Source organism: Electrophorus electricus, chromosome 22, assembly GCF_013358815.1.
Source record: "Electrophorus electricus isolate fEleEle1 chromosome 22, fEleEle1.pri, whole genome shotgun sequence".
Classification (NCBI taxonomy): Eukaryota; Metazoa; Chordata; class Actinopteri; order Gymnotiformes; family Gymnotidae; genus Electrophorus; species Electrophorus electricus.
The window spans coordinates 13,674,042-13,698,518 of NC_049556.1; the positions used below are offsets into that span (position 1 = coordinate 13,674,042).

Sequence of the window (24,477 nt, forward strand, 5' to 3'; positions counted from 1 at the left end):
CACACTCATGTAGGTCTGTCCCCCGCCACATCCTTATGATGACTACAGGACACACCCACACAATCACAACAGCATTTACAAAGTAAACAAAAGTCAAGAACATGGAAAAAAATATACAAAATAAAGATTTGTGAAAACTAGATTTGCGGAAACAATCAAAATCGCACAGTACCGATCACTCAGAGCAGGATCTCTGCAGGCCAGCAGGGGGCACTGCTCAGTAAAGTTCGTTGGTGTCTTGGCTCTGTAAAGAGAGAAACAACAATTAAAACACTGAACTGGAAGATCAGCAAGAATGAAAGAGTTTATATCTGCCCAAATAGACCATCAACACCAGTATGAAAGTGTTATATCTGTACAAATACAGTATATACACACACACACACACACACACACACACACACACTTTACTTGGTTATGTTTTGTTTTTCACTAGGGATCATTTGGATTTGCTGTTTGGTTTTGTGATTTTGTGCTTGAATGCCTGATTTTAAAGATATGCCCTTTTCATACAGATGGCTTTAGTTTTATATATATTTAGGTGTACATAGATATTGAACTTTGCTATCTCCTGTGCTAGTGCTACACAACTAATATAGAAAATAAAGAAAACTGCTTCAAATCTGCATAAACAATCTAGAAAACAAAACAAACTTACATATTACAAGAAATAAAACAGTGGTTTTAAAAATAACTCCCTAGTTTACATTTATGGCAACTTACAATTATTACTGAACACAACTTGAGTAATTGTGGGTTAAGGGTCTTGCTCAAGGGCTCAACAGTGGGACTTGAACCAGCAACAAATTAAGTACCTTAACCACTGAGCTACCACTGATCATTGCAGAACAGATATTAACTCCCTAGTTTAAAAACAGGAACAAACCAACATAAATCAAAGTCACCTGTTTATCTAGCTCATGGGGGACACTCACCCCCTTTGCAATTAGCCAAATAAATTGTATAAGCACCTTGATGCTGTAATGTGTGAACTTTGAACAAAGAAACAAATACCACTATATCAGCGCCACATCACTACAGGTGCACATCACAATACTACTGTACTGTCCTGCGCAGCATCACTACAGGTGCACATCACAATTTCTACTGTACTGTCCTGCACATCACTACAGGTGCACATCATTACTACTGTACTGTCCTGCACATCACTACAGGTGCACATTACAATACTACTGTACTGTCCTGCGCAGCATCACTACAGGTGCACATCATTACTACTGTACTGTCCTGCACAGCATCACTACAGGTGCACATCACAATACTACTGTACTGTTCTGCACATCACTACAGGTGCACATCACAATACTACTGTACTGTCCTGCACAGCATCACTACAGGTGCACATCATTACTACTGTACTGTCCTACGCATCACTACAGGTGCACATTATTACTACTGTACTGTCCTGTGCATCACTACAGGTGCACATCACAATACTACTGTACTGTCCTGCACATCACTACAGGTACAGAGCATCACAATACTACTGTACTGTCCTGCACATCACTACAGGTACAGAGCGTCACAATATTGTGACGTATTGTGACTGTACTGTCCTGCACATCACTACAGGTACAGAGCGTCAAATACTACTGTACTGTCCTGCACATCACTACAGCTGCACATCACAATACTACTGTACTGTCCTGCACAGCATCACTACAAGTGCACATCATTACTACTGTACTGTCCTGCACATCACTACAGGTGCACATCATTACTACTGTACTGTCCTGTGCATCACTACAAGTGCACATCACAATATTACTGTACTGTCCTGCACATTACTACAGGTACAGAGCATCACAATACTACTGTACTGTCCTGTGCATCACTACAGGTGCACATTATTACTACTGTACTGTCCTGCACATCACTACAGGTGCACATCACAATACTACTGTACTGTCCTGCACATTACTACAGGTACAGAGCATCACAATACTACTGTACTGTCCTGCACATCACTATAGGTACAGAGCGTCAAATACTACTGTACTGTCCTGCACATCACTACAGGTGCACATCACAATTACTACTGTACTGTCCTGCACATCACTAAAGGTGCACATCACAATTACTACTGTACTGTCCTGCACATCACTAAAGGTGCACATCACAATTACTACTGTACTGTCCTGCACATCACTAAAGGTGCACATCACAATTACTACTGTACTGTCCTGCACATCACTACAGGTGCACATCACAATACTACTGTACTGTCCTGCACGTCACAATACTACTGTACTGTCCTCCACGTCACAATACTACTGTACTGTCCTGCACCTCACTACAGGTACAGAGCGTCACAATACTACTGCACTGTCCTTCACATCACTACAGGTGCACATCACTACTACTCCACGTGCTTTTAGATACACTCTCTTTCTTCCATTTCACTCAAGCTTCTACGGTTGGTACCTACAATGTGCAGTAAGGGATGCAATTGTTAGAAAATCCTTAATACTGTACTTAATATACAGTGATAAATCACAGGTAAAATCCAATATATGATTTTTGTTACTGACAGCTGTTTGGGGGATTATTTTACAGAGATCTAATCTTTTTTAACTTTCCTGTACTGAAAGACTTAACCAGTAGTCTAATGTCTACTTCACCTACTTAATCAATGTAACTGTCACAGGTGAGGAACATACTAAAAGGAAGGAAACAAACATCCTTAAACCAAAGATGTAAGAGAACAAAACAAAACAAAACAACTGCACAAACAATAACAAAAGAAACCCAAAGCAACGTTAGTAACAATAACAATAACAAACACATGGTTAAAACATGGTGGAAACACGCAGCACTTGTGTGGGGTGGCACAAAACCAAAACATAAAGAATGTGGAAACAAAAGTCAAAACAAAGTCCCATGGTTGCCATGGCGATCAGACAGAGGCTGCTGATGGCTTATGAGACACTTCTGATACAGACTAGACAGGACTGACAGACAGAGAGAAGGGACAGACTAGACAGGATTAACAGACTAGCCATAAGGAGCAGCAGTATACTGAGTGACAGATACAGGTTTACCTCTACATCTTAAATGTCAACTCCAACCATGAGCATTAAGACAATTCCAGTTATAATTAGAATTACGGTGGTCTTGGATTGTCCAGAGGTGAAGGAATGACCTGGAACACAATCAAAAGATTCAAGTCACAGACATTTCAAAGTAGGAAAGAAGGAAAGAATTTGTTATATTCAATGATTTAGCACATCATAAGTCAAGATGTTCTTTTGGGAAACTGCAGCTGCCTTACTCACATCTCTGTAACGTCTCTCAACATCATCATGGCAAAGTGTTTGATAGCTATGTGCTAACAGACCATACAAGTACTAATAGACTGTATACAAGTAGGCTACTGCTGCACTCTTCAGTACAATAATTAATTACTGCCAGCAATACCAGCATCACTCTGTGGAGGTGCTATAATCACATTCTGCACAATGTAGCCACAGAAGAGGTGCAGCCCATCTTACTGAGCAAGTTCACATACAGGATCAGTTTCCACAGTGAAATGAGATGGCTGTCAACTCAAACAAGTAAATATTTGTTTGTATACAAGTATGTCTAAGATTTTATAGTGTCAAAAATGACAGACGCATATTTTTAACTAACAGATATGGTCTGTAGAACTATCAATAATGTTCAAGATGGGCCAGTGGTGCTTTTATCTACATATGTACGGCAAGAAAGAAAATGGACTCGCACTGTAAAAACAAGCTACTAAGTATTACCAGTGTCCTTTGGTTGTGAAGAGTCAGAAATGTACTTGCGCGCCTCCATCATGGGATACTGTTTGACACTGCAGCTGTAGGTTCCACTGCCGTGTGCAGTGACGCGGTGCTTTACAGTGTAGAGCCCGTTGACTTCCTGTGACTCTGCCACATTATCAGTCAATTTAGTTCTTTGACCACTGAGCCACTCCAGTTCAGGCTTAGACTTCCACCCTTTAGTTTCACACAGCAGCCTGGTCCCTGGGCTATCTGTGCTCTCCTCAGTGATATTTGGATTTGTTCCGATACCTGTGGATTAAGAGATAAAAGCATGAGACAGAGTAACTGGTTTAAAGTACTTTGTCATCAGAAGTATCACCATGATCTATAACTCCTAACATTTACTTAATATAACACAGATACTCCACCACAGACACTGCAACACTCCAACACGTACAGAAGAGTTGTGCCTTTTCACACTCAGGGACCATGTACCACTCAGATTATTATACACTGGGGTTAGGGCTAACTGGACCCCAGCCTTGTACTGGTACTCTCTCCAGAATTAAGACAGTACCGGGGTACTACTGGACCCTAAACATTCAAGGCTTTAGACCCAGACCTTGTAGACTCTGGTCTAATAATAGACTTCTTCCATGAATTAGGGACAGTGCAGGTTTGCACTAAGAACTGAAATAATTTAGTTAAAACCATTCTTAACTAGATAGAGCACACCTTAAGAACACGTTGACGTAAGGCATCATGTCCAGAGGCTTTAATCTCCTCCTTGGACAGCTGCATTACAGTGTTATAACTTCATTACTGGGGCACTGCTCTGATCCCCAAATCCTTTAGTATTATAGTCAGATCAGAACTGGAACCTTGAAAAAAGCAGGCCTAGCACATAACCTTGTGGCACACTACAAAGTACTGGAAGGAGGCTCAGCCAGTGGCAGACCCAGGGGGAGGGGGTGGGCTGGTACTGGCCTCCCCTGAAATCTGATTGGCCAACCCAAACGTTCCTTTCACGTCACTGGCTGATAAACTGGCTCCACCCACTCACCTGGGAGAACGTTGTTCAGCATGTTACCGATGGCAAAAGAGTTTTGAATAAATATCCACCAAAATGAAGCGCACATGTTGCTTTGAATAAAGTGTCTTCTGAATTTGTATAATGTTCATGAATTTGCAGCGTGTTTGTAAAATGTAGTGTGTTGTGTTTTCTCGGCCAAACAGCTAAAAAAAAACAGGTTTCTGCGGCCAGTGCTAATATCCTACTAAGGCCTGGGCAGGGATGAGGACAGTAAACACCGTTTATGCGTCTTTAAATACTGCATCACTGCTTATGGGCTGTCAATGTTACCCTAAACACGCCAACATTTAGTATTTATGAACGTGTGTGTGGAGCTGTTACTATTCACAAACAATAACGGTACCTCGCTAATCCCGACATGAGCGTGTCTAAGATAAGCAGTATTTTATATTTCAGACAGGCATTCTGGCGATTCAGACTCCTGATTCAGATCGAGAATCACGGTGGGGGGAAAATAAATGTACATCTTACCAGCTAGTTCCAGCACTGTTATGTGCAATATTTTTGCTATTCTCTTTCAGTAGAGGTAAGAGGCTAAACAGCCTGAACCACTGAGATGCATGCATGCTGTTCTTCAGCTGTGTGCTGTTTCGGACTTTGTGCTATTAGTGAGCGTTAATATTTTACTTAAGTTAGTGTTAATTTAGTGCTAAATTCTCTCTCTCTCTCTCTCTCTCTCTCTCTCTCTCTCTCTCTCTCTCTCTCTCTCTCTCTCTCTCTCACACACACACGTAAAGATACATGTATACATGTCAGCATACATGTAAACATTTTTCTTTCCTTACTTTAGAGTTTTTCTAAGAGCAGTTGCAGCAGTAACTTAATACAGGAACTGCATGTGTGTGTGCAGGCAGTAGCTGATAATATAGACCATCGAATAAGAGAATCCAGATAAGAGTCTGCTGAGTGATTTGAGTCTAGACCACACACACACACACACACACACACAATTTGTATATAGTAAAATCTACTTTCCTTCTGTTTAAACTTACTTATGTGTATAATTTATGTCTTACTGGGTCACATAAACTCCATGTCATGCACATGTCTGTTTGTTAAATCAGGGCATAGAGGAATGCAATTTTCTTCAGCTCTGCCCTGTACAGTGTGAAAGTTCGCCAGAGACACAACTAGGGTTAGGCTAAAAGGGTTAGGCTAGAAGGGTTAGGCTAAAAGGGTTAGGCTAGAAGGGTTAGGCTAAAAGGGTTAGGCTAGAAGGGTTAGGCTAAAAGGGTTAGGCTAGAAGGGTTAGGCTAGAAGGGTTAGGCTAACCCCAGGCTAGGGTCTTTTTCCCTTTTCTGGTGCAGTCATATCTAGAGTTGATCTCAAAGTTGAGATGAACAAAAGCTTTCAGAAGCCAAAAATATAGTTAAAACAGTTCATGTGTTATAACACCATTTATTTTAACACTGGAATTCTCAGTTCTTAATTTTTATTGTTGATTAAAACGCATAAAATCCATGGCGTGTTTATCTAAGGTATTATCAATATGGTTGCTGAAATCACCATTAAGAATAATTATATCACATCACATCACAATAGGCAGCTACCACAACCAGCCAATACAGGCAATAATTCGAAAAATTCAGGCAAGAACTACTCCCCTATTTAAATAATAGCCAATTTAACTAGAACTGCAAAGTAAAATATCGTTATTAAAACTAAAACTGTTTATTCTAGAGATACTTTTCGTTGGGCATTTCACATCAAGCTCTGTGTTGTTTGCAGAGTGGGTTGTGCCACAGGTTTACGCTATTAAAGTTAAAATGTCCCATTTTCGGACACTTCCTACATTATACTTCAAAATATTAAATTACTTTTCGTACTGATAATAAAATTACTAATTTTAAACGTTTAACAATGTGATGTTAAAATGGCACGTGTGACCCACACTTACGACATGTACCGGTAGTTAAAGGAAATGTCTAAGAACAGGCGACTCTATGTAAACTAGCCTGTTTACAGTAGAGGTTTAGTCGCATCTCAGTTTCAGTGCACAGACATTTGAACCAAGACTGCTAGGATTAGGGCACCTAAATCAAATTCTAATCAATGGCGCTAAACTATGCTTCCTATGCTTCCTTCCTGAGTGTATGGAGCTACCGGTGGACCGAAGCCAAAGATGAATATTTGCAGTAAAAATATTCCCAGGTGGGCTTTTTTTTCTGTTTGACATTTACTTACCAGTAATGTCCATCGGTGTATTTATTACGTGGTTCCTCCACGTCATTCTGCAGGTGACTTTGTCGGTGGCGCGCCTGTACGCGGTGACGCGCAGTCCCACGTTAATCTGTCTCTGCGGGCCCCCTAGTGGTCATTCCGCCACCGACTCGTCGGCTCTCAGAAATTAAAATGACTAATGATTTAACCGTAAATTACCATAATAACGCCTGACAGAGCACGTCCGCATGCGGTATATGCAGCTCCTGTGTGCTACTGAGTCATACCAGGCTGATCTACAGGAGAAAATGTTGTTAAAAGCTGTAGGTGTAGGATGAAGACCTTGATTCATCTACATGAGGCGCACGCATCTGAAACGTATCTGAAATCGTGTTATGTCTGCGATCGTTCCGGTGTTACACAGAAATATTTGACTACCGAATTCTGTTACTGCAGATTACATTAACTTGATCTTAAAGTGTTTACATACACTATTTAATGAACGGTTTTACAGATTTTGAAAGGAAACATGTTTTCAGGTGTTGTGTCATCCTCTCGCGTTGACTTGCATAAAGGCACAACACCTAAACACATTTTGACTGTATGAGTTTGTGTATAACTCATTTATTATGAGGGTACAGTGGGGTGTCATTCTGACAACAGTCGTCAGAAGTTGCGTCCTGTTTGCTGCTGGCGCTACAGTCACAGAATTCAGTGGTGACAGATTTTGGTGCAACACCAGCAGTCCTTTACAAAGCGCACCCGCGTTTGTCGGTTGGTACGTAATACGGTTTTACGTAATACGTGTCTATGGTGGGTTTTTTGTTTTAAATCTTGTTCAACAGTGATCTGAATTTTCGAAAATATTATATATATATATATATATATATATATATATATATATATATATATATATATATATATATATATATATATATAGAGAGAGAGAGAGAGAGAGAGAGAGAGAGAGAGAGAGAGAGAGAGAGAGAGAGAGAGAGAGATAGATAGATAGATAGATAGATAGATAGATAGATAGATAGATAGATAGATATTCAAAATTATAGTAAAGTACACAGAATGTTTCGGATAGAGGTCCTTCATCAGCTGTGCAAGCAAAGTGCTTCTTTGGAAACTCTGTGTACTTTACTCTTACTACAGTACACTGCAGTTACTCACCTAGAATATATATGAGATTAATCACTAAACCATCTCACCATACAACAACATCGGTATGTCATTCATACTGGATAAGTGTGGTCTCATGGTCACAAGGAGAGGGAAGGTAGCTAGAACAGAGGGGCTCACACTACAGAAGATAACAACACATGTTGAGGGCAGTTACAAGTACCTTGGAATCCCAAGGTAAGTAAGCTGAATTGGAAAAAACAGATCTGGGCTATCAACACCTACACTCTACAAGTCATCAGATACCCTGCTGACATAATAAACTGGCCAAAGGAGGAGACAGTAGCCACTGACAGCAAGACAAGGAAACTCCTCACAATGCATGGAGGGTTTCATCCCAAATTCAGCACTCTGAGACTGGACACTAAGTGGAAGGAGGGGGGCCGAAGACTAGTGAGCATCAGCCACTATCCAGGATGAAGCAACCAAGATCCAGGAGAACACCATGAAGATGGCCCCAAGTGATGAAGTGTTTCGTGAGAACCTCAGACAGCAGAAACCTGAGGTGTCCGGGAATGTGGAGGAACAGGAGCCATCATGGGAGGAAAAACCCCTGCACAGTATGTACTGGCAGATAGTGGAAGTGTCTGATATGTTGAAATCCTACCAATGGCTGGAAAAGGCTGGTAGACAGCACAGAGGCTTTAATAATAGCAGCACAGGAACAAGATCTGAATACCAGATCAATAGAGGCTGAGATCTACCACACCAGACAGGACCCCAGATGCAGGCTGTGAAAGATGAGACAATCCAGCACATAACAGCAGGCTGCAATATTGTAGCAGGTAAAGTGTACATGGAACCCCATAACCAAGTGGCTGGAATAGTGTAGAGAAACATCTGTGTTGAGTATGGGCTGGACATTCCAAGATCAAAGTGGGATACACACCCAAAGGTGGTGAAAAAAACTTCCAGATACAGACTGACAAGATGGTAATGGCTAACCAACCAGACACAGTAGTGATGGACAAACAGCAGAAGAGAGCAGTAGTGAGAGATGTGGTGATCCAGAGTGATGACAACATCAGGAACCAGGAACACCAAAAACTTAAATAAATACCAAGAGCTGAGAGAAGAGCTGGAAAAGATGTGGAAGGTGAAGACAACTGTGGTTCCCATGGTAATCAGATGAACACTCTCAGATAGCTAACTCCCCTTCATCCGTAAGTATGATCACTCCTATGATTGGCTACTATCACTCTGTTTGACAGGGATCAGAGTGATACCGCTCCCCACAGACAGCAAGGCCAGTTTGGTTTATTTAACTTTCACATTTATGTGGAATCTTCAGGGCTTGAACCTGCAAACCCATGACATTTAATATTACTCTGGACTCTGGAGCCCCATAAGGTTTTATTTCTAAGATTTTCTAATCTTAATAATCTTAATCTAGTTGAATAATAGTCGTTGTGTGGCTGTAGTATGTGACAGCTGTATTTTTAAAAATTTGTTGGCTCTTGGTTTTTTCATAACAGAACCTGCGTGACCAGCATAAAGAGTCTGAACTTAAGAGAACAGCAGGGTACAGGAAGCTGTTGGCTCTGCTATGAAGGGTTAAAGCCTCCATTGTCTCTGTGTGACTCTATAGGTTCAGCAGGCAGTTCAGCTCCTTCATTGTTCAGCCACTGCAGCTGTGGCTCAGGATTCCAGCCTTTAGATTCACACAGTAGCTGGATCCCCCCTGAGACATCATCAGTGCCCACCACAGAGATCTCTGGAGGTGTTCCTTTAGCTGTGCCACAATACAGAGACCACAATACAGCTCAGTACTGTGTGCACACGAGGACAGAGAAGTCATGTACTGATGACACACAAATCCCTAAAGAAATATGTTTATTAAATTAATCAGTAATGTGCTTGTAGTTCCTCTTCCATGTACACTTATTAAAACATTTGAACAGTGTAATGCTGGATATGTCTGAATGAACCACACAGGAAATGTGTCTTACCTTCAACAATGACCTTAACAGTGATTTTATCATAGGCGCCTTTGCCCTGAACTTCACATGTGTACTGTCCAGGATCAGACACTGTAACGTCCTTCAGTAGCAATGAGGTGTTGCCATACTGTAGCTCCTCTTTAAACAGAGCTGTTCTCCCTCTGTAGGAACGATCCTGATCTTCATTCTTGTCTTCTTTGTTCATATAATGATGCACCAGTTTCTTTCCTAGAGCCTGTCTGCTCCACTTCACTTCCATGTCCACAGCACTCATGGTGGGTGTGAGGGAACATGGCAGAACGATGCCAGAACCAAGAGCAGTAACAACAGTATCTGGACCCTTCTCTATTTTAAACCACTCAGCTCCTGCAATGAGAAACATCACTATGTTGAATATTTTTACTCACTGTCCACCACAGGCACTCCACACAGTCTCACTGTCCACCACAGGCACTCCACACAGTCTCACTGTCCACCACAGAGACTCCACACAGTCTCACTGTCCACCACAGACACTTCACACAGTCTCACTGTCCACCACAGACACTCCACACAGTCTCACTGTCCACCACAGACACTCCACACAGTCTCACTGTTCACTGTCAAAATACATATTTGCAAAATTATCCTAAATTATTTAGAGCTTTGTTAAATGTTTTATTGCTATAATTTTATTGTTGAGGAAAATGCTCAATACAAAACATACAAATAAATATATAAACAGATATTGGTCTTTGTGAAGATGTGTGCGTCCATGTACAGGATGTAATTATATTGACCCTTAGTTTCCTGGTCTGTCTCTCTTTGGGATACATTATGCCAGGACTGTTATCAGGGCCTAGAAAATAGTAACTCCAACTCAAGAGTATTTTTTCCAAGCAGTGGGTTTTTATTTTCGAGATAATGGGGTTTAGCTTTGGCTATGGTAGCTACAGAGCCAGCCATGCATCTAGCAAACACTGACAGTTTATAAAAAAATCCACATGAATCCACATAATTTGCAAACAATAAAAACATTGCAATAAGGTATAACGTTACATTAGCTGATCATCTTATAGTGTAGGACTCATTACTGCTTGTCATTATCATAGTTGTGTCTGTGAAAGGCGCTATATAAATTGAACGTATTATTATTATTATTATAGCTTACTGTTGTGCTTGTTTGTGTACGTTCTATGCTCTCAATCTGGCAACCTGCATCAGCTTTGAGTCTGGAGAGGAGGGAACTGTGGTAGACAACACTCAGGTGTTTTGGATTTGGACTGCAGTGCCCCAAAATGTAGTGTAGAACCCAAAGGGACCACCTCGCTTCAACCCATCCTCAACCACCTCAATTAACATGTTAATTAATTATAGTGTTTTAATTAAGTCGTTGTTCTGCTCATTTATTCTGTTTTTTTAAATAAAGTTGGAAATGTGCAAGGATAAGTTTAAAGTTAGACTGGAATGTACTAGTTTAAGATGGACTCAGTGCAGCTGAGCTCCCAAGCAGGGCGAGAAGAGGAGAGAGGGTATTGCAAGATTTGTGGAATAAACTAACTTTGCTTCCTTCCATAATTTGTCGGCTACATAAATCGTAATCAAGCTACTAACAAATCATCTGCTAGACAACCTCCTAGCCTTTGTTTTCCCCACGCTATTAATCCAGCCTTCCTGTTCTGGTTTGTCTGTCTTTCATGTGTTATGTATTTATGTGTATGCCCTGGTTTGTCTGTCTTTCTTGTATTCCGTGTGTGTGTGTGTGTGTGTGTGTGTGTGTATGTGTGCCCTGGTTTGTTTGTCTTTCAGGTGTTATGTATGTGTGTGCATATATGAGTGCCCTGGTTTGTTTGCTTCTATGTTACAGGCTCATGCCAGGTCCATTTCCCTCTGCACTTGGACCCAGTCCCAATGTTGCATCTTTGTGCCAGGATCACTAACCTCCAGCTCACCAGATAAAAGGAGAGAGAGAGAGAGAGAGAGAGAGAGAGAGAGAGAGAGAGAGAGAGAGAGAGAGGTTGTGTTGGGAAAGAGACTCTTGTGGTGTTGTGACTGTGCACTTGTTTTCGACTGACTTAGAACTCGGTGTATGGCCTTGTATTCTGCTCCTGGCTTTCAAATTAATGTTCTTCCTCTGATAGTTGGCTGTGTGTGTGTGTGTATGTATATGTGTGTGTGTGTGTGTGTGTGTGTGTGTGTGTCTGTATATATATATATATATTTGTGTGTGTGTGTGTGTTGTAAAGAGGGGTTGCCAGTTTGTTTTGGGGCAAATGAGTTTTCTGTGTTCTTTGGTGATAGAGAGTGAGTGTACGCTTTGTATTTTCTTTTGGTGGAGTATAGACAGCAGTGGTGTTCTTTTTTAGCCTGTTTTGCTTGTTTTGTTGGCCTTGGTCCCTCCTGACATTGTTACACTGATCCGCTGTATAGTTGTATGTTATTCCAACACTTTGTAATACACTTGCTATGCACCGTATTGTCTGTTTCGTTCGTCATTCCGCTGACCAATCACTTGCCGTCATCACGTGGTGTTTTAATGTTACAGACTCCCCTACATAGACTGAGACGTAACACTGGAATGTCAAGTTGATTTTTACTGTTAAGAAGAGACTATTCCCATAGTGTTATGAACCCCAGGAAGCACACTCAGCACCGCTCTGCCACGCCTACTCACACACCCCTGATTTGATTCACCAGAGTTCTAGCACACACCTGATCCTCAATCTCCTCATTACTGCTCCTTTATCAGCTTCCCTCCCGTGTTCACGTCGTGAAGTATTGCTGCTCCATGCTGCATACCGAGTGTTCTAGACTCGTTTGTCTTCCTGGTTTCTGACTTCTGCCTGTTTTTTAGACACACCCCGGACTCTGCCCCTTGTTACAGACCTTGGACCAACCTGACCGCGAATACCTGCCCGACTCCCACGGATCTGTTTGATTTCCATCATAAAGCTTGCTGGCTATGGTTTAGATTAACAGTATTAAGCCAAGTTATTAAGATTTATATTAGGTCTGCACTCTTCTGGTTTTTGTACTCATATGTATTACACTAACTTATTATATTCTGCGGCTAGGTTTGAATAACTGATGTTTTGATATATTGTTTTGCTGTTTTTTTATCGTGCGTTTGTTAGTTGTCCTTGTAACGGCCCGAGTGCCGCGTGGCAAGGAGCAGGATGTACACACTCCCTCAACGGTGAACAACGTTGTCACGGGACGCCCCCCCCACAAGTCCCGTGGTACGGCCTGCCGCGTGCAGGGGGTTCACCCCTGTTTGCAGCCACACCCCCGTGAAGGCACGCACCTGTACGGGGTTAATCGTTAGTGTTTGTCAGCCTATTTAAACCCTCGTCAGTGCGTGCCCCACTGTTGCTCATTGTTTGTTAGAGTCAGAGTATAATGTTAGCATCCATGTTTGTCGAGCCTGTATTAATGTTGCAATCTTTATCGTTAGCATTAAGTATGTTTATGTTCACTGTTAATGTTGTGTGAGAGCCACCATTGTCTTTTACAACGTTGTATCATTAATGGTTCCCAAAGCCGACGGAGTCTGTGCGTCCTGTTCCTCGGGGCATTACAGACGTTTATTGACATACACGGAAGACAGCGGCATTCACATAAATGGTTAACACAAAAAGCATAGTGAACACTAATACTAACTAACACGGGAAACGACAAACGTTCACAAATCTATATGGCTAATGACTGACAAATAAGCACTCACTGACATTGGTTTAAATACACTCACATACATTACACACTAAACCACATGCAGGTTTGCGCAGTCAACAGAGGTGTGGTTACCAACAAGAACAATTACCACTGCACGCAGCGGGCCTATCCACGTGACTAGTGGGAACGGGAGCATTCCGTGACAGGAGTATTACATCCTCGGTCTGCTTTTATCAAAGGTGTGTGTGTATTGGTGTGTTATTCATTTTGTTCACATCCGGGTCTGTTGCAGTTTTTTCTCCTTTGCTCACAGCCCAGACCCAGAGTCCAAAGTCCCGTCACAGAGCTTCGTGTGTGGAGGAGGGATTAAAGGGGAAAGCCCATGAGAGTGTTTGTTTATCTGTTGTTCCTTGTGCTGATTAACGTGTCGTTGTTATTATGCAGATGTCGACACCCTAGACTCTGCTTTCCTGTCCTTTGACACTGAATTTGTTAGAATCCACTTAACATGTCTGCTGTTTTGTTTGGGCTTGGGCTCTTGCCTGTTTTAGTTAGGGCGTGAGTGTAGTTGTATGTATTTTTCTTTAGTCGCGTGCAGGTGTAGTCCAAATATTTGCTTTCTAGTGTTTGTATGTTGTTTTGGCCACTCCTGACAAGTCCCAGTGTTGCACCTGGTTTTATGTTTATATATATATAAAAATTTCTCTCTTTCTTGTATGTTTGTACAATACACTGGAACTGTTGTGGTGTCCTTTTGGGTTTTCTTCTCCATTATTATTTAATATTATGAAGATGATAAATTCTAATGGCACTCTTCCTGAGACAGAGATATGACCTCAGTACTTAAAGACGCATCAACATTTGTATGGACAGTTACAGACAATGAATTTTAAATGTATTAATTTGTTTATTTGAACAATTTGAACTAATGAATGAACTTTCATTAGTTTCTTTAATTTGCTTTTTTATTTAGGGTCTGAGCGTACTTTCAGCTAAACAAGAAATTTTGTACCAAAGATTATTTGTCCCATTTTGCATATGTCTAATATATAAACTGTTGTATTTTCCTGGTTTTGAGGAGTTTTGACATAATACTGTTTCATAGTGTTTACTGTACCTGAGAGAGACCAGTGGAAGAACAGAACCCAAACACACTTCATCTCTGAAAGAGAACAAGGTGGAATATCAGTGTACTGGCTACAAATATTTTACATTAAAATTCAGTTACATTTAAACAGACCAAATGACTCTATAAGGAATAAAAGTACAGTACATTTTAGAATATAATAATTTTTTAATTTAGGCTTTCTAAAGTATAATTGATCAGTTTTTCTCTGTAAACATATCTGGTTAAATGTTTCCATTACTGAAACATTACAAAATTAATATAACAAAAGTATCTATTTATGAACACAATATACTCATTTTTGAATATGATATACTAACAATGAACATGAATGCCATCTTTACACATAAAATTATATAACGCATACACAAAACATTGTTACATGAAACAGCAAAGTTTTATGTTTTAGTCAGTATGTAGATCTCTTTTAAGTTTTAGTATTCAGTCAGTATTTAGTTTCAGTACGACACACAGCATTTACCATTTACAAAGCACAAACACAAACAAACAAACATTTGTCTTACGGATGCTTTCAGTTTCTGTTTTTGTGTTATGAGAAATAAAAACATGTTATGCATGTTAAGTATTAATAAACACTACAGTCAAAACATCCTGTGAAATAGAACTATTGTTAGTAATTAGGTAGTGTGAACATTATAAGCCTTCATCATCGTCATCATCGAGCCTGTAGTCAGACACAGTCAACGCCTCCACATGTAGGTGCTACACCCATTACAGGCGGAGAGGTGAGTGAGTGAGCAGACTGAACTCAGCAAGCAGCTGGACGAGCATGCCGGCATCCTTACAGCATGTGATGAAGACGGACCCTCACTGAGCCTGTGAGCCGCTGATCCGTCTGAAGCCTCAGTGTCCATGTTTAGTGCTCTGTGCCTGTCAGCCTGTGTGCAGGGACCAGGCCAGTTCTGCTGGTGTCAGCCTGTGCTGAGTGGAGCGACTGCACTGAGCTGCTCAGGCTGGGGAAGTTTGTGCTCTTCACATCTGCACTCAGATCAGGGCCATCACAACACCGCAGAGTGCACAGGAGGTGGATCCACATTCTGCAATGCTGTCAGGCTCCAGCAGGGGGAGCAGTGGGCTGTCATATCGCACAGGCCAGACTGCAGCAGGACTGCACTGAACAGGGACGGGCTCCTAGCTAATTAGCATAGCAGTGGCAGGTGCCAGTTTGTGAGAGTATGATGTACACGGAACTGCAAAGTGCATCATGACCTTATAACTGTCTTTACACAAGAAAAAAAATCTAAATTAAAAACACAAATACTTGGCAATGACAACAAATTCCAAAGTATAAGAGACTTACTATCTCAGATTCTAAAACACTCTCTATAACACGTGACCTAAAACACTCACTATAACACTTTACCTAAAACACTCACTATAACACGTTACCTAAAACACTCACTATAACACGTTACCTTATACACTCACTATAACACGTTACCTAAAACACTCACTATAACACGTGACCTAAAACACTCACTATAACACTTTACCTAAAACACTCACTATAGCACGTTACCTAAAACACTCACTATAACACGTGACCTAAAACACTTTACCTAAAACACTCACTATAACACGTTACCTAAAACACTCACTATAACACTTTACCTAAAACACTCACTATAACACTTTACCTAAAACACTCACTATAACACGTTACCTAACACTCACTATAACACGTTACCTAAAACACTCACTATAACACATTACCTAAAACACTCACTATAACACGTTACCTAAAACACTCACTATAACACTTTACCTAAAACACTCACTATAACACTTTACCTAAAACACTCACTATAACACGTTACCTAAAACACTCACTATAACACTTTACCTAAAACACTCACTATAACACGTTACCTAAAACGTGGCAGCGAAAATGAAACCACGTTCAACTGCAAACGCGCAAAGGCGCGAACGCTCCCGGAAACCTTCCGAGCATCGAGACACTCAATTAGGAGCGTCATGTTTGCCCCGCAGTAACGCTGGGTCATTTCAAAATGATTCATCTGCAGACTTTAGTGTTCAGGTTCCTGCTTTATTAGTCCTGAAGAGTCTTAATTTGAGGTTTGAATGTAGGCACCCGCTTCTTGGGGATGCTTGCAAACTATGATTACAAAGATCCAAAAATAAACGCAAATGAGCCAATTCAGCTCGCGTGTAGTGCAGGCATTAAAGCAAAGCTCAAAGCTCTCGACATCATTCCACCAGAATAATGGCTAATCTATGGCTCATATGGAGCGAAGACAGCAGAAATCAGAACCGGAGCACCGTGGAACTAGCAGCCCATTTTGCTCCGTCACGCTCGCTGCAAAACGTTCGTTTATAGGGTTACTGGTTTCCGCACTATTGGCAGTAATGTAATATTTATTATTCTCACACATGAACATGAATATGCTGGCAACTCACCGTTTCCTCAAATCAACCCTGCTTCAGCAGCTCTGCTCAGTTACGAGTCTTCAGGGAGAGCGGTCGGTAATCTGCCTGCTCACTGCAATAGTTTCCAGTGAAATGGTCACTAATCCGCGAAAGTTTGGGATCGTGGCATGGGAGCTACACCTTTGCGTTTCCTTCCTGCGCACACAAATTGCTCGAGACAGACCCGAGTTAGCAGGCGCACGCGCACGCGCACTTACATTTCCAATTTTGTCTGGCTCGCGAAAACGCGTAAAATCTGAGGAGTGTGAGATTAAACCAATTATATATCCATAGTATTCACATTATTAAAGGAGGCCAGGAAGTGTGACAGTACAGAGTACTGATAGACCTAAATATTAAAACATCTGTGCATAAATTTACTGAAGAAAATAATGAAGTGATTTATGGCAATAAAATAATTTATGGATACGCATCATTTATATTGAAAAAACAAAGCATCATATCTGAAAATAAGGTTTTAAATAAGGTGAACACACTGACTTCAAAACCTACAAACCTGGCATTGAAAAGAAACTAGCTCAGGAAACAAGGGCGTGCAGATTTTTAATCCGTGACTTAATACACTCTGCCACGGAACTTGCTCCTCGCGCGAGTGGTTTGGCCCGTCACGTGCAGTTGGAGGATCTTTTGTTTGTGGCCACACGTGCACACACCTGCACCTCGTCTAGTCTTTATGCATATAAACTCTTGTCATTGTGTGCAGTGTGTTGGTCATTGTTGGTGTAGCGTGATGTTATGGTTTGTGTCATCGTTGATAAATGTATTCGTATTCGTGTTCGTGTTCATGTTATATGTGAGTGCCGCAACGTTGTGTGTAATAAATGTTCGTCCAAGTCCAGAGAGTCTGTGCGTCCTGCTCCACGTCCTTTGGCAGTCGGGCAGCTCCGTCACACACTCGCTTTAATCCCTACACACTACACCTCTGACAGGGTTTAAACTGGACTGTTTACTGTATAATACAGTACTGTATAAAACATGTGCGATAGTGACCCATCTATCCCATTACGGGCGATCGTTTGATCTACTGTATATTGTGTAGTTTTACAGCGCCACCCTTCTAGCCTGTATTTATTGTACTGACTGTGTATTCGCTCTGTTTGCACGGTTGTCTGCTGATGGTGCATGGCAGACCTGCGTGCTGGACAATCTCTAGTTCGTTGCTCGCGCAACACATCCGCGGGCTGAAGGACTGACACGTGCTGATGGAGACTTTGATGAAGGTCTAATGATGATGGTGGCTAATAATCCACAACCCTTACCAAAAGCATCACTTGTCTAATGCCTATACATCTTTCTGCTAAAAACCCTGTTAAAAGGTTTAAATGTACAACTCTGGTGCCCTGAATAAAAGCACGTGCCTCTCCTTTTCTGTTGTGAAATATAACGTAGCGCACGCATGCGTGAATGCAGGGCTTGTGACGCACCGGTGAAACACAGCTTTAATTTTAAGATTTAATTTTAAATTTTATTTAATTTAAATTTACATTTTTAATTTAATTTTAAGATTTAATTACAGTGTAAAGGAACACGCGCCAACGCTGCTTTGTGCGTTTTAACCCGTGTGTAGAGGGAACACTTCCCCTCTCTGGTTCTGTTTAGGCAACACTTCTCCTCTCTGGTTCTGTTTAGGCAACACTTCTCCTCTCTGGTTCTGTTCAGACACTTCTCCTCTCTGGTTCTGTTTAGACAACACTTTCTCTGTCTGACACTTTCTCTGTGTTGACAGACTAGCTCTCATAAGTCAGGCCCCCACTACTACAGTTTACTTTTGGTTTAACTGGTTTAGACCGCTTTAGTTTGTCAGCGGAAGGGGGAAAGCAGCGATCGTGTTTGTATTTGTAGCTATCATATTTGTATATACCCCAAAACTGGAAAATGTGTAAATTTACCAGCGGCAGAAAGGTAGTGTGCTGCATTATCTCAAAGGAGAAAATCCAGAACGTGATCAGATTTGAGCTGTGCACAGACACATACTGCATAGAAATCTAGTTAACACAGACACATTGGAAATAACCCAGTTAACACACATACTGTAAAGATTATGACCCAGTAAACACGTACTGTACAGATTATAACCCATTTAACAGACGCATACTGTACAGATTGTAACCCAGTTAACAGACATGTACTGTACAGATTATAACCCAGTTAACATAGACACGTACTGTATAGATTATAACCCAGTTAACATAGACACGTACTGTACAGATTGTAACCCAGTTAACATAGACACGTACTGTACAGATTGTAACCCAGTTAACATAGACACGTACTGTACAGATTATAACCCCGTTAACATAGACACGTACTGTATAGATTATAACCCAGTTAACAGACGCGTATTGTACAGATTATAGTCCAGTTAACATAGACACGTACTGTATAGATTATAACCCAGTTAACACAGACACATACTGTATAGATTGTAACCAAATATTTATTTTCTTATTAATACATTCTTGCATAATTTAAACATTTACTCAAAAACATTTACAAAACATTTTTGATATGTTTTGTTTTGTTTTTTCAAAGTGTAAAAAAGATACTGAAATATTAAAAGTATAAACAAATGACATTTATTGGCACTGCCTAACAATGAATATAGTTTTGAGACTAGAATGATATTTGTAGCTAATGAAAGCCACTATAAAAATAAGCAGTGAGCATAACATACATTTCTAGGTATTGTAGTGACGTGACAGTTATTAATGCAAATTGAAAATATTCTTGCAATATTATACTTTGTAAGAGGAAATTCCCCTAACTGAGCATTAAGAGACTTTCTTAAGAGATTACTGAACTACTTAACCATATCTACACTTATTATACTGAACAACTACAACATAATTACACTTACAGTACTGAAGTACTACACCATACATACACTTACTGTACTGAAATACTACACCATACGTACACTTACTGTACTGAACTACCAGCCCATACAAGCCCTCTCTGAGGAACAGATAGTGGCGAAACAAACTGCAAAACAGTGTTCATAAATTAAAATCTCTCTGTTACAGATAACATGTATTCACTTGTCCTGATGCAGCCTGGGGTCTGAAAGATGAGACTTTATGAAAAAGACCAACATGATGAATCGTGCTGAACATCTAAGCTTTCAATATATATACACTTACGACACTGAACTACTTCACCATATGTACACTTACTGTACAAAACTACTACTACTACTACACACACACACACACACACACACACACACGCACACACACAATATTGTATATAGTATATGTATATATTGTATATATGTATTGTACATATGTATATATTGTGTATATGTTTGTATATATTGTGTATTTCCCCACTTACCAGACCTCTAGAGACCAGTTTATAGTTTCCACAAAACAAATATAACTGAGTTACCTCCATCTCTTCAGTAATTTGTCCCTAACTAACCCCTGTCTACACTCCATTAAACTCACACTAAACACAGACCCTCCTTGATTAAACCCAGACTAACCCCTGTCCACACTCCATTAAACTCACACTAAACACAGACCCTCTTTGATTAAACCCAGACTAACACCTGTCTACACTCCCCCTAAATAGGTTTATTTGTGGATTTTCTGTCTGCTGTCAGTAAAGTCGAACTCTTGTGGAAAAATGTTTTAAACTGTCTCAAGTAGAGAAACCTCTAATTTATATAAATGTATTAATTTTCTCATTTATAATCTATAACTGGTAAACTGTTGGTAAAATAATTCAGTCTTGATAACAGTAATTACAACTTGCAAAATGTATGGAAATATGCATGTTTACTACAAATGTATAATATGCAAATACTCATTTATTCATATATAAATGTTGTTCAATACAAATACAAGCGAACATGTCTTCCTGCTTGGCAGTTGGTGGCACGTGGCTGCCCAATCGCTCCCTCTAGTGGTGAGAGTGTGAACTGATGGATGAAGCTCTTACCTCAATCTCAAGCACATTTCAGGTTTAAAGTGAAAACATTTCACATACGGATACTTATATATGTATAAGTGAATACTTATATACCTACTGGTGTATACATGCTTACAGACTCATGTAAGTTTATGTTAATTAGCTCAGCTGGTGTCTACATGTGTACAGAAAAATCCATATGTAGATTTATGTTAATTAGCTAGGCGTGTTTATATAGTTAAACTCGTCAGTAGGCTTAATTAGCTCGTCTGGTGTACGTGTGCTTATAGACACAGAAGTTAAGGACGTCACACTCATGTAGGTCTGTCATGGTGACCACTGTGTGTTTAACCAGAATGGAACATTATGAAGAATCTCTGAACTCCACAAAGCGTCATCCCAGTGAAAACTAGAGATCCCCCCCACCACACACACACACACACACACACACACACACACACACACACACATCCTAATCCCTAAACACCACACACACACACACACATCCTAATGACTAAACACCACAAAAACGCATCCTAATGACTAAACACCCCCTCCCCACACACATACACACATCCCAATTACTAAACACCACACACAAACACACACACACACACATCCTAATCCCTAAACACCACACACACACACACACACACACACACACACACACATCCGAATGACTAAACACCACACACACACACACACACACACACATCCTAATGACTAAACAACACACCCCCCACACACATCCTAATGACTAAACACCACACACACATACACACACACACACACACACACACACACCCTACTGACTAAACAGCACACACACACACACACACACATATCCTACTGACTAAACACCACACACACACAGATCTGAATGACTAAACACCACACACACACACCCTACTGACTAAACACCACACACACACACATCCGAATAACTAAACACCACACACACACACACACACACACACCTCCTAATAACTAAACACCACACATACACCCACACCCTACTGACTAAACACCACACACAAACACACCCCAGTATGAAAGATTTATTATCTGTACAAATACAGCCAGAGACACCACCCAGCCTGATCCTGTTCCCGGGTCTGCTCCCATAGCTGCTCTTCCCAACCTCCCAGACCTGCCACTGAACGCTGCAGCCACGCCTCCCGTGTCTCCTGCTGCCTCCGCCCCTGGGTTCCCGCGCATCCCGCCCCGGCCCCGTGTCTCCCACTGCCTCCACCCCTGGTTTCCCACGCGTCCCGCCCCGCCCCGTGTCTCCCGCTGCCTCCGCCCCTGGGTTCCCGCGCGTCCCGCCCCGGCCCCGTGTCTCCTGCTGCCTCCGCCCCTGGGTTCCCGCACGTCCCGCCCCGGCCTGTGTCTCTGGTGTCTCCGGTGTTGTCTGCTAATGCTGCCCCATTGTTCTTTCCTTCTCTGTTGCCTGGTTTGGTTTTTGCTTCTGTTGTGTTGTCTGTCCCCGTGTCTGTTTTTGTTTTCCTGTTCCTTTTGTGCCTCTGGTCGTACCTCGTCATTCGTACCTCGTCATTCGTACCTCGTCATTTGTGCTCAGCCTCCCTCCTGGCACTGTTGTCGTCCACAGTCTGTTTCTGTTTTGGGTTCTGTTTCTGTTTTGAGTTCTGTTTTGAGTTCTGTTCTTGCTCCCGCTTCCGCGTACCTTCCTGGTTCTTTTTCTTTTTCTCCTGCTTCTGTGTCTTTGGTCTCTTCTGCTCCTCGCTGTGTCCTGTGTTCAGCTCCCGTTTCTGGCCTGTCTGCTCCTGTGTCCCGTCTGGGTCCTGTTCCTGCTCCGCGTCTTACCCGTTCTGTTCCTGTTGGTGTCTCGTCCTAGTCCTGTTTTTTGGTTTTTGGTAGTTCTTGTTTTTGTGTGCCCCATTGTCTCACGCTTTGGGGCGGGTACTGTCACGGTTAGTCCCTCCCAGCTTCCGGGTTCCATGGTTTCCCTGTCATATGTATTATTTTGGTTCCATTCCTTAGTTTCGTTTTCTCCACCCGTTGTTTGGTTTTCCACACCCATCATTACTTTCACCTGTTCCTCGTTTCTAGTCTTGTTCAGTTCATGAATTTAAACCCGGTCTTGTTACCTTTGTCTTGGCTGTTCGGATGTATGTCTGAAATTTTTTGAAGCCTTCATTTGTTAGCCTGTTTTGTGATTCTAGCCATTTGTTTTTCCTTTCCTCTGTGTGTTTTTTCCTAGCTTCTTTGTTATAGCCTGCTTCCCCTGTTTGCATTTGAGTGCTTTTGGTTCGTTAATCCTAGTCCTAGTTTGTTTATCATGTCTTCTACAGCTCTCCGTGTGGGTAATATGACCCAGGATCGTGGGCCAACACTGAATTTGGATTTTCTCCTAATAATCTCACTCTTCCCCACACTTGCATCCGCCTCCTTACCGCACACTGTTACAAAACCAAATTATACTTATGTATTGTAAGAAATAAAAGTGATTATATCAGTAACTCTCTAGTTTAAAAACAGGAACAGAACCAACATAAATCAAACTCACCCATTTATCTAGCGAAACACTCAGCTAGATAAACAGGGAACACTCACCCCATGTTTATCTAGATGATGGGGGACACTCACCCCATGTTTATCTAGATGATGGGGGACACTCACCCCTGTTTATCTAGATGATGGGGGTGTCTTGATTAGTTCCTTCCTGTTCCGTGTTTTCGATGTCTTGTGTATTTTAGTTCCATGCCCTGGTTTGGTTTTTTCCGCCCTCGTGTGATTTCCCACGCCTGTCCCTCGTTTGTGTCTTGTTAAGTTCATGTACTTAAACCCTGTGCGTTGTGTTTTGGCTGTTCATTGTGTTTATTTTAATACATGTATTTATGTGTTATGTTCATTGTGTTTGATTGGTTTGTCTGAATGTTTTTAACAAAGCAATTTCCTAGCCTATCCTAGCCTTCGTGTTTCTTATCCCAGGGTTTTTCCTAGTCTTTGTTATAGGCTTCATGTGCTTTTGCTTTGTGTTTCCTAGCTTTCGTTTATCCTAGCCCTTGTCTTGTTTATCATGTATCCCCATACTCTCTATGCTGGCTCAATGACCCTGGACCATTATACAGATTTTGACTCGTCCGCACATGCGTCCGCCTCCTTACCGCTCACCATTACAGGGGGACACTCACACCCTGTTTATCTAGCTGAAGGGGGACACTCACTGCC

At 41.3% G+C, this 24,477-nt stretch overlaps 1 protein-coding gene and 1 long non-coding RNA gene across 2 annotated transcripts; both read right to left on the reverse strand.

Annotated features, from left to right (window-relative positions):
* Positions 1 to 151: 151 nt before the first annotated feature.
* Positions 152 to 3,158, reverse strand: LOC118240623. The gene is made up of 2 exons (XR_004775531.1): positions 3,063 to 3,158; positions 152 to 244 (listed from the first exon to the last, which is right to left on the reverse strand). It is a non-coding gene; the product is annotated as an uncharacterized LOC118240623 (long non-coding RNA).
* Positions 3,159 to 3,759: 601 nt separating this feature from the next.
* On the reverse strand, positions 3,760 to 17,524 carry LOC113568998 (butyrophilin subfamily 1 member A1-like). The gene is made up of 6 exons (XM_035521764.1): positions 17,344 to 17,524; positions 14,896 to 14,940; positions 10,137 to 10,493; positions 9,741 to 9,919; positions 7,027 to 7,126; positions 3,760 to 4,058 (listed from the first exon to the last, which is right to left on the reverse strand). Exons 2-6 carry the CDS (start codon positions 14,936 to 14,938, stop codon positions 3,760 to 3,762), a joined length of 978 nt encoding a protein of 325 aa, XP_035377657.1. The 5' UTR covers positions 14,939 to 14,940; positions 17,344 to 17,524.
* Positions 17,525 to 24,477: the final 6,953 nt, after the last annotated feature.

What these genes read in the sequence shown, in the direction of transcription:
- LOC113568998 (XM_035521764.1), bottom strand. Translation starts at nt 14,938, where the DNA reads ATGAAGTGTGTTTGGGTTCTGTTCTTCCACTGGTCTCTCTCAG. An exon ending in TGTTAAGGTCATTGTTGAAG is followed by an intron (nt 9,920 to 10,136) that starts GTAAGACACATT and finishes ATTGTGGCACAG; the next exon opens with CTAAAGGAACACCTCCAGAG. An exon ending in TACACCGATGGACATTACTG is followed by an intron (nt 4,059 to 7,026) that starts GTAAGTAAATGT and finishes CTTAATCCACAG; the next exon opens with GTATCGGAACAAATCCAAAT.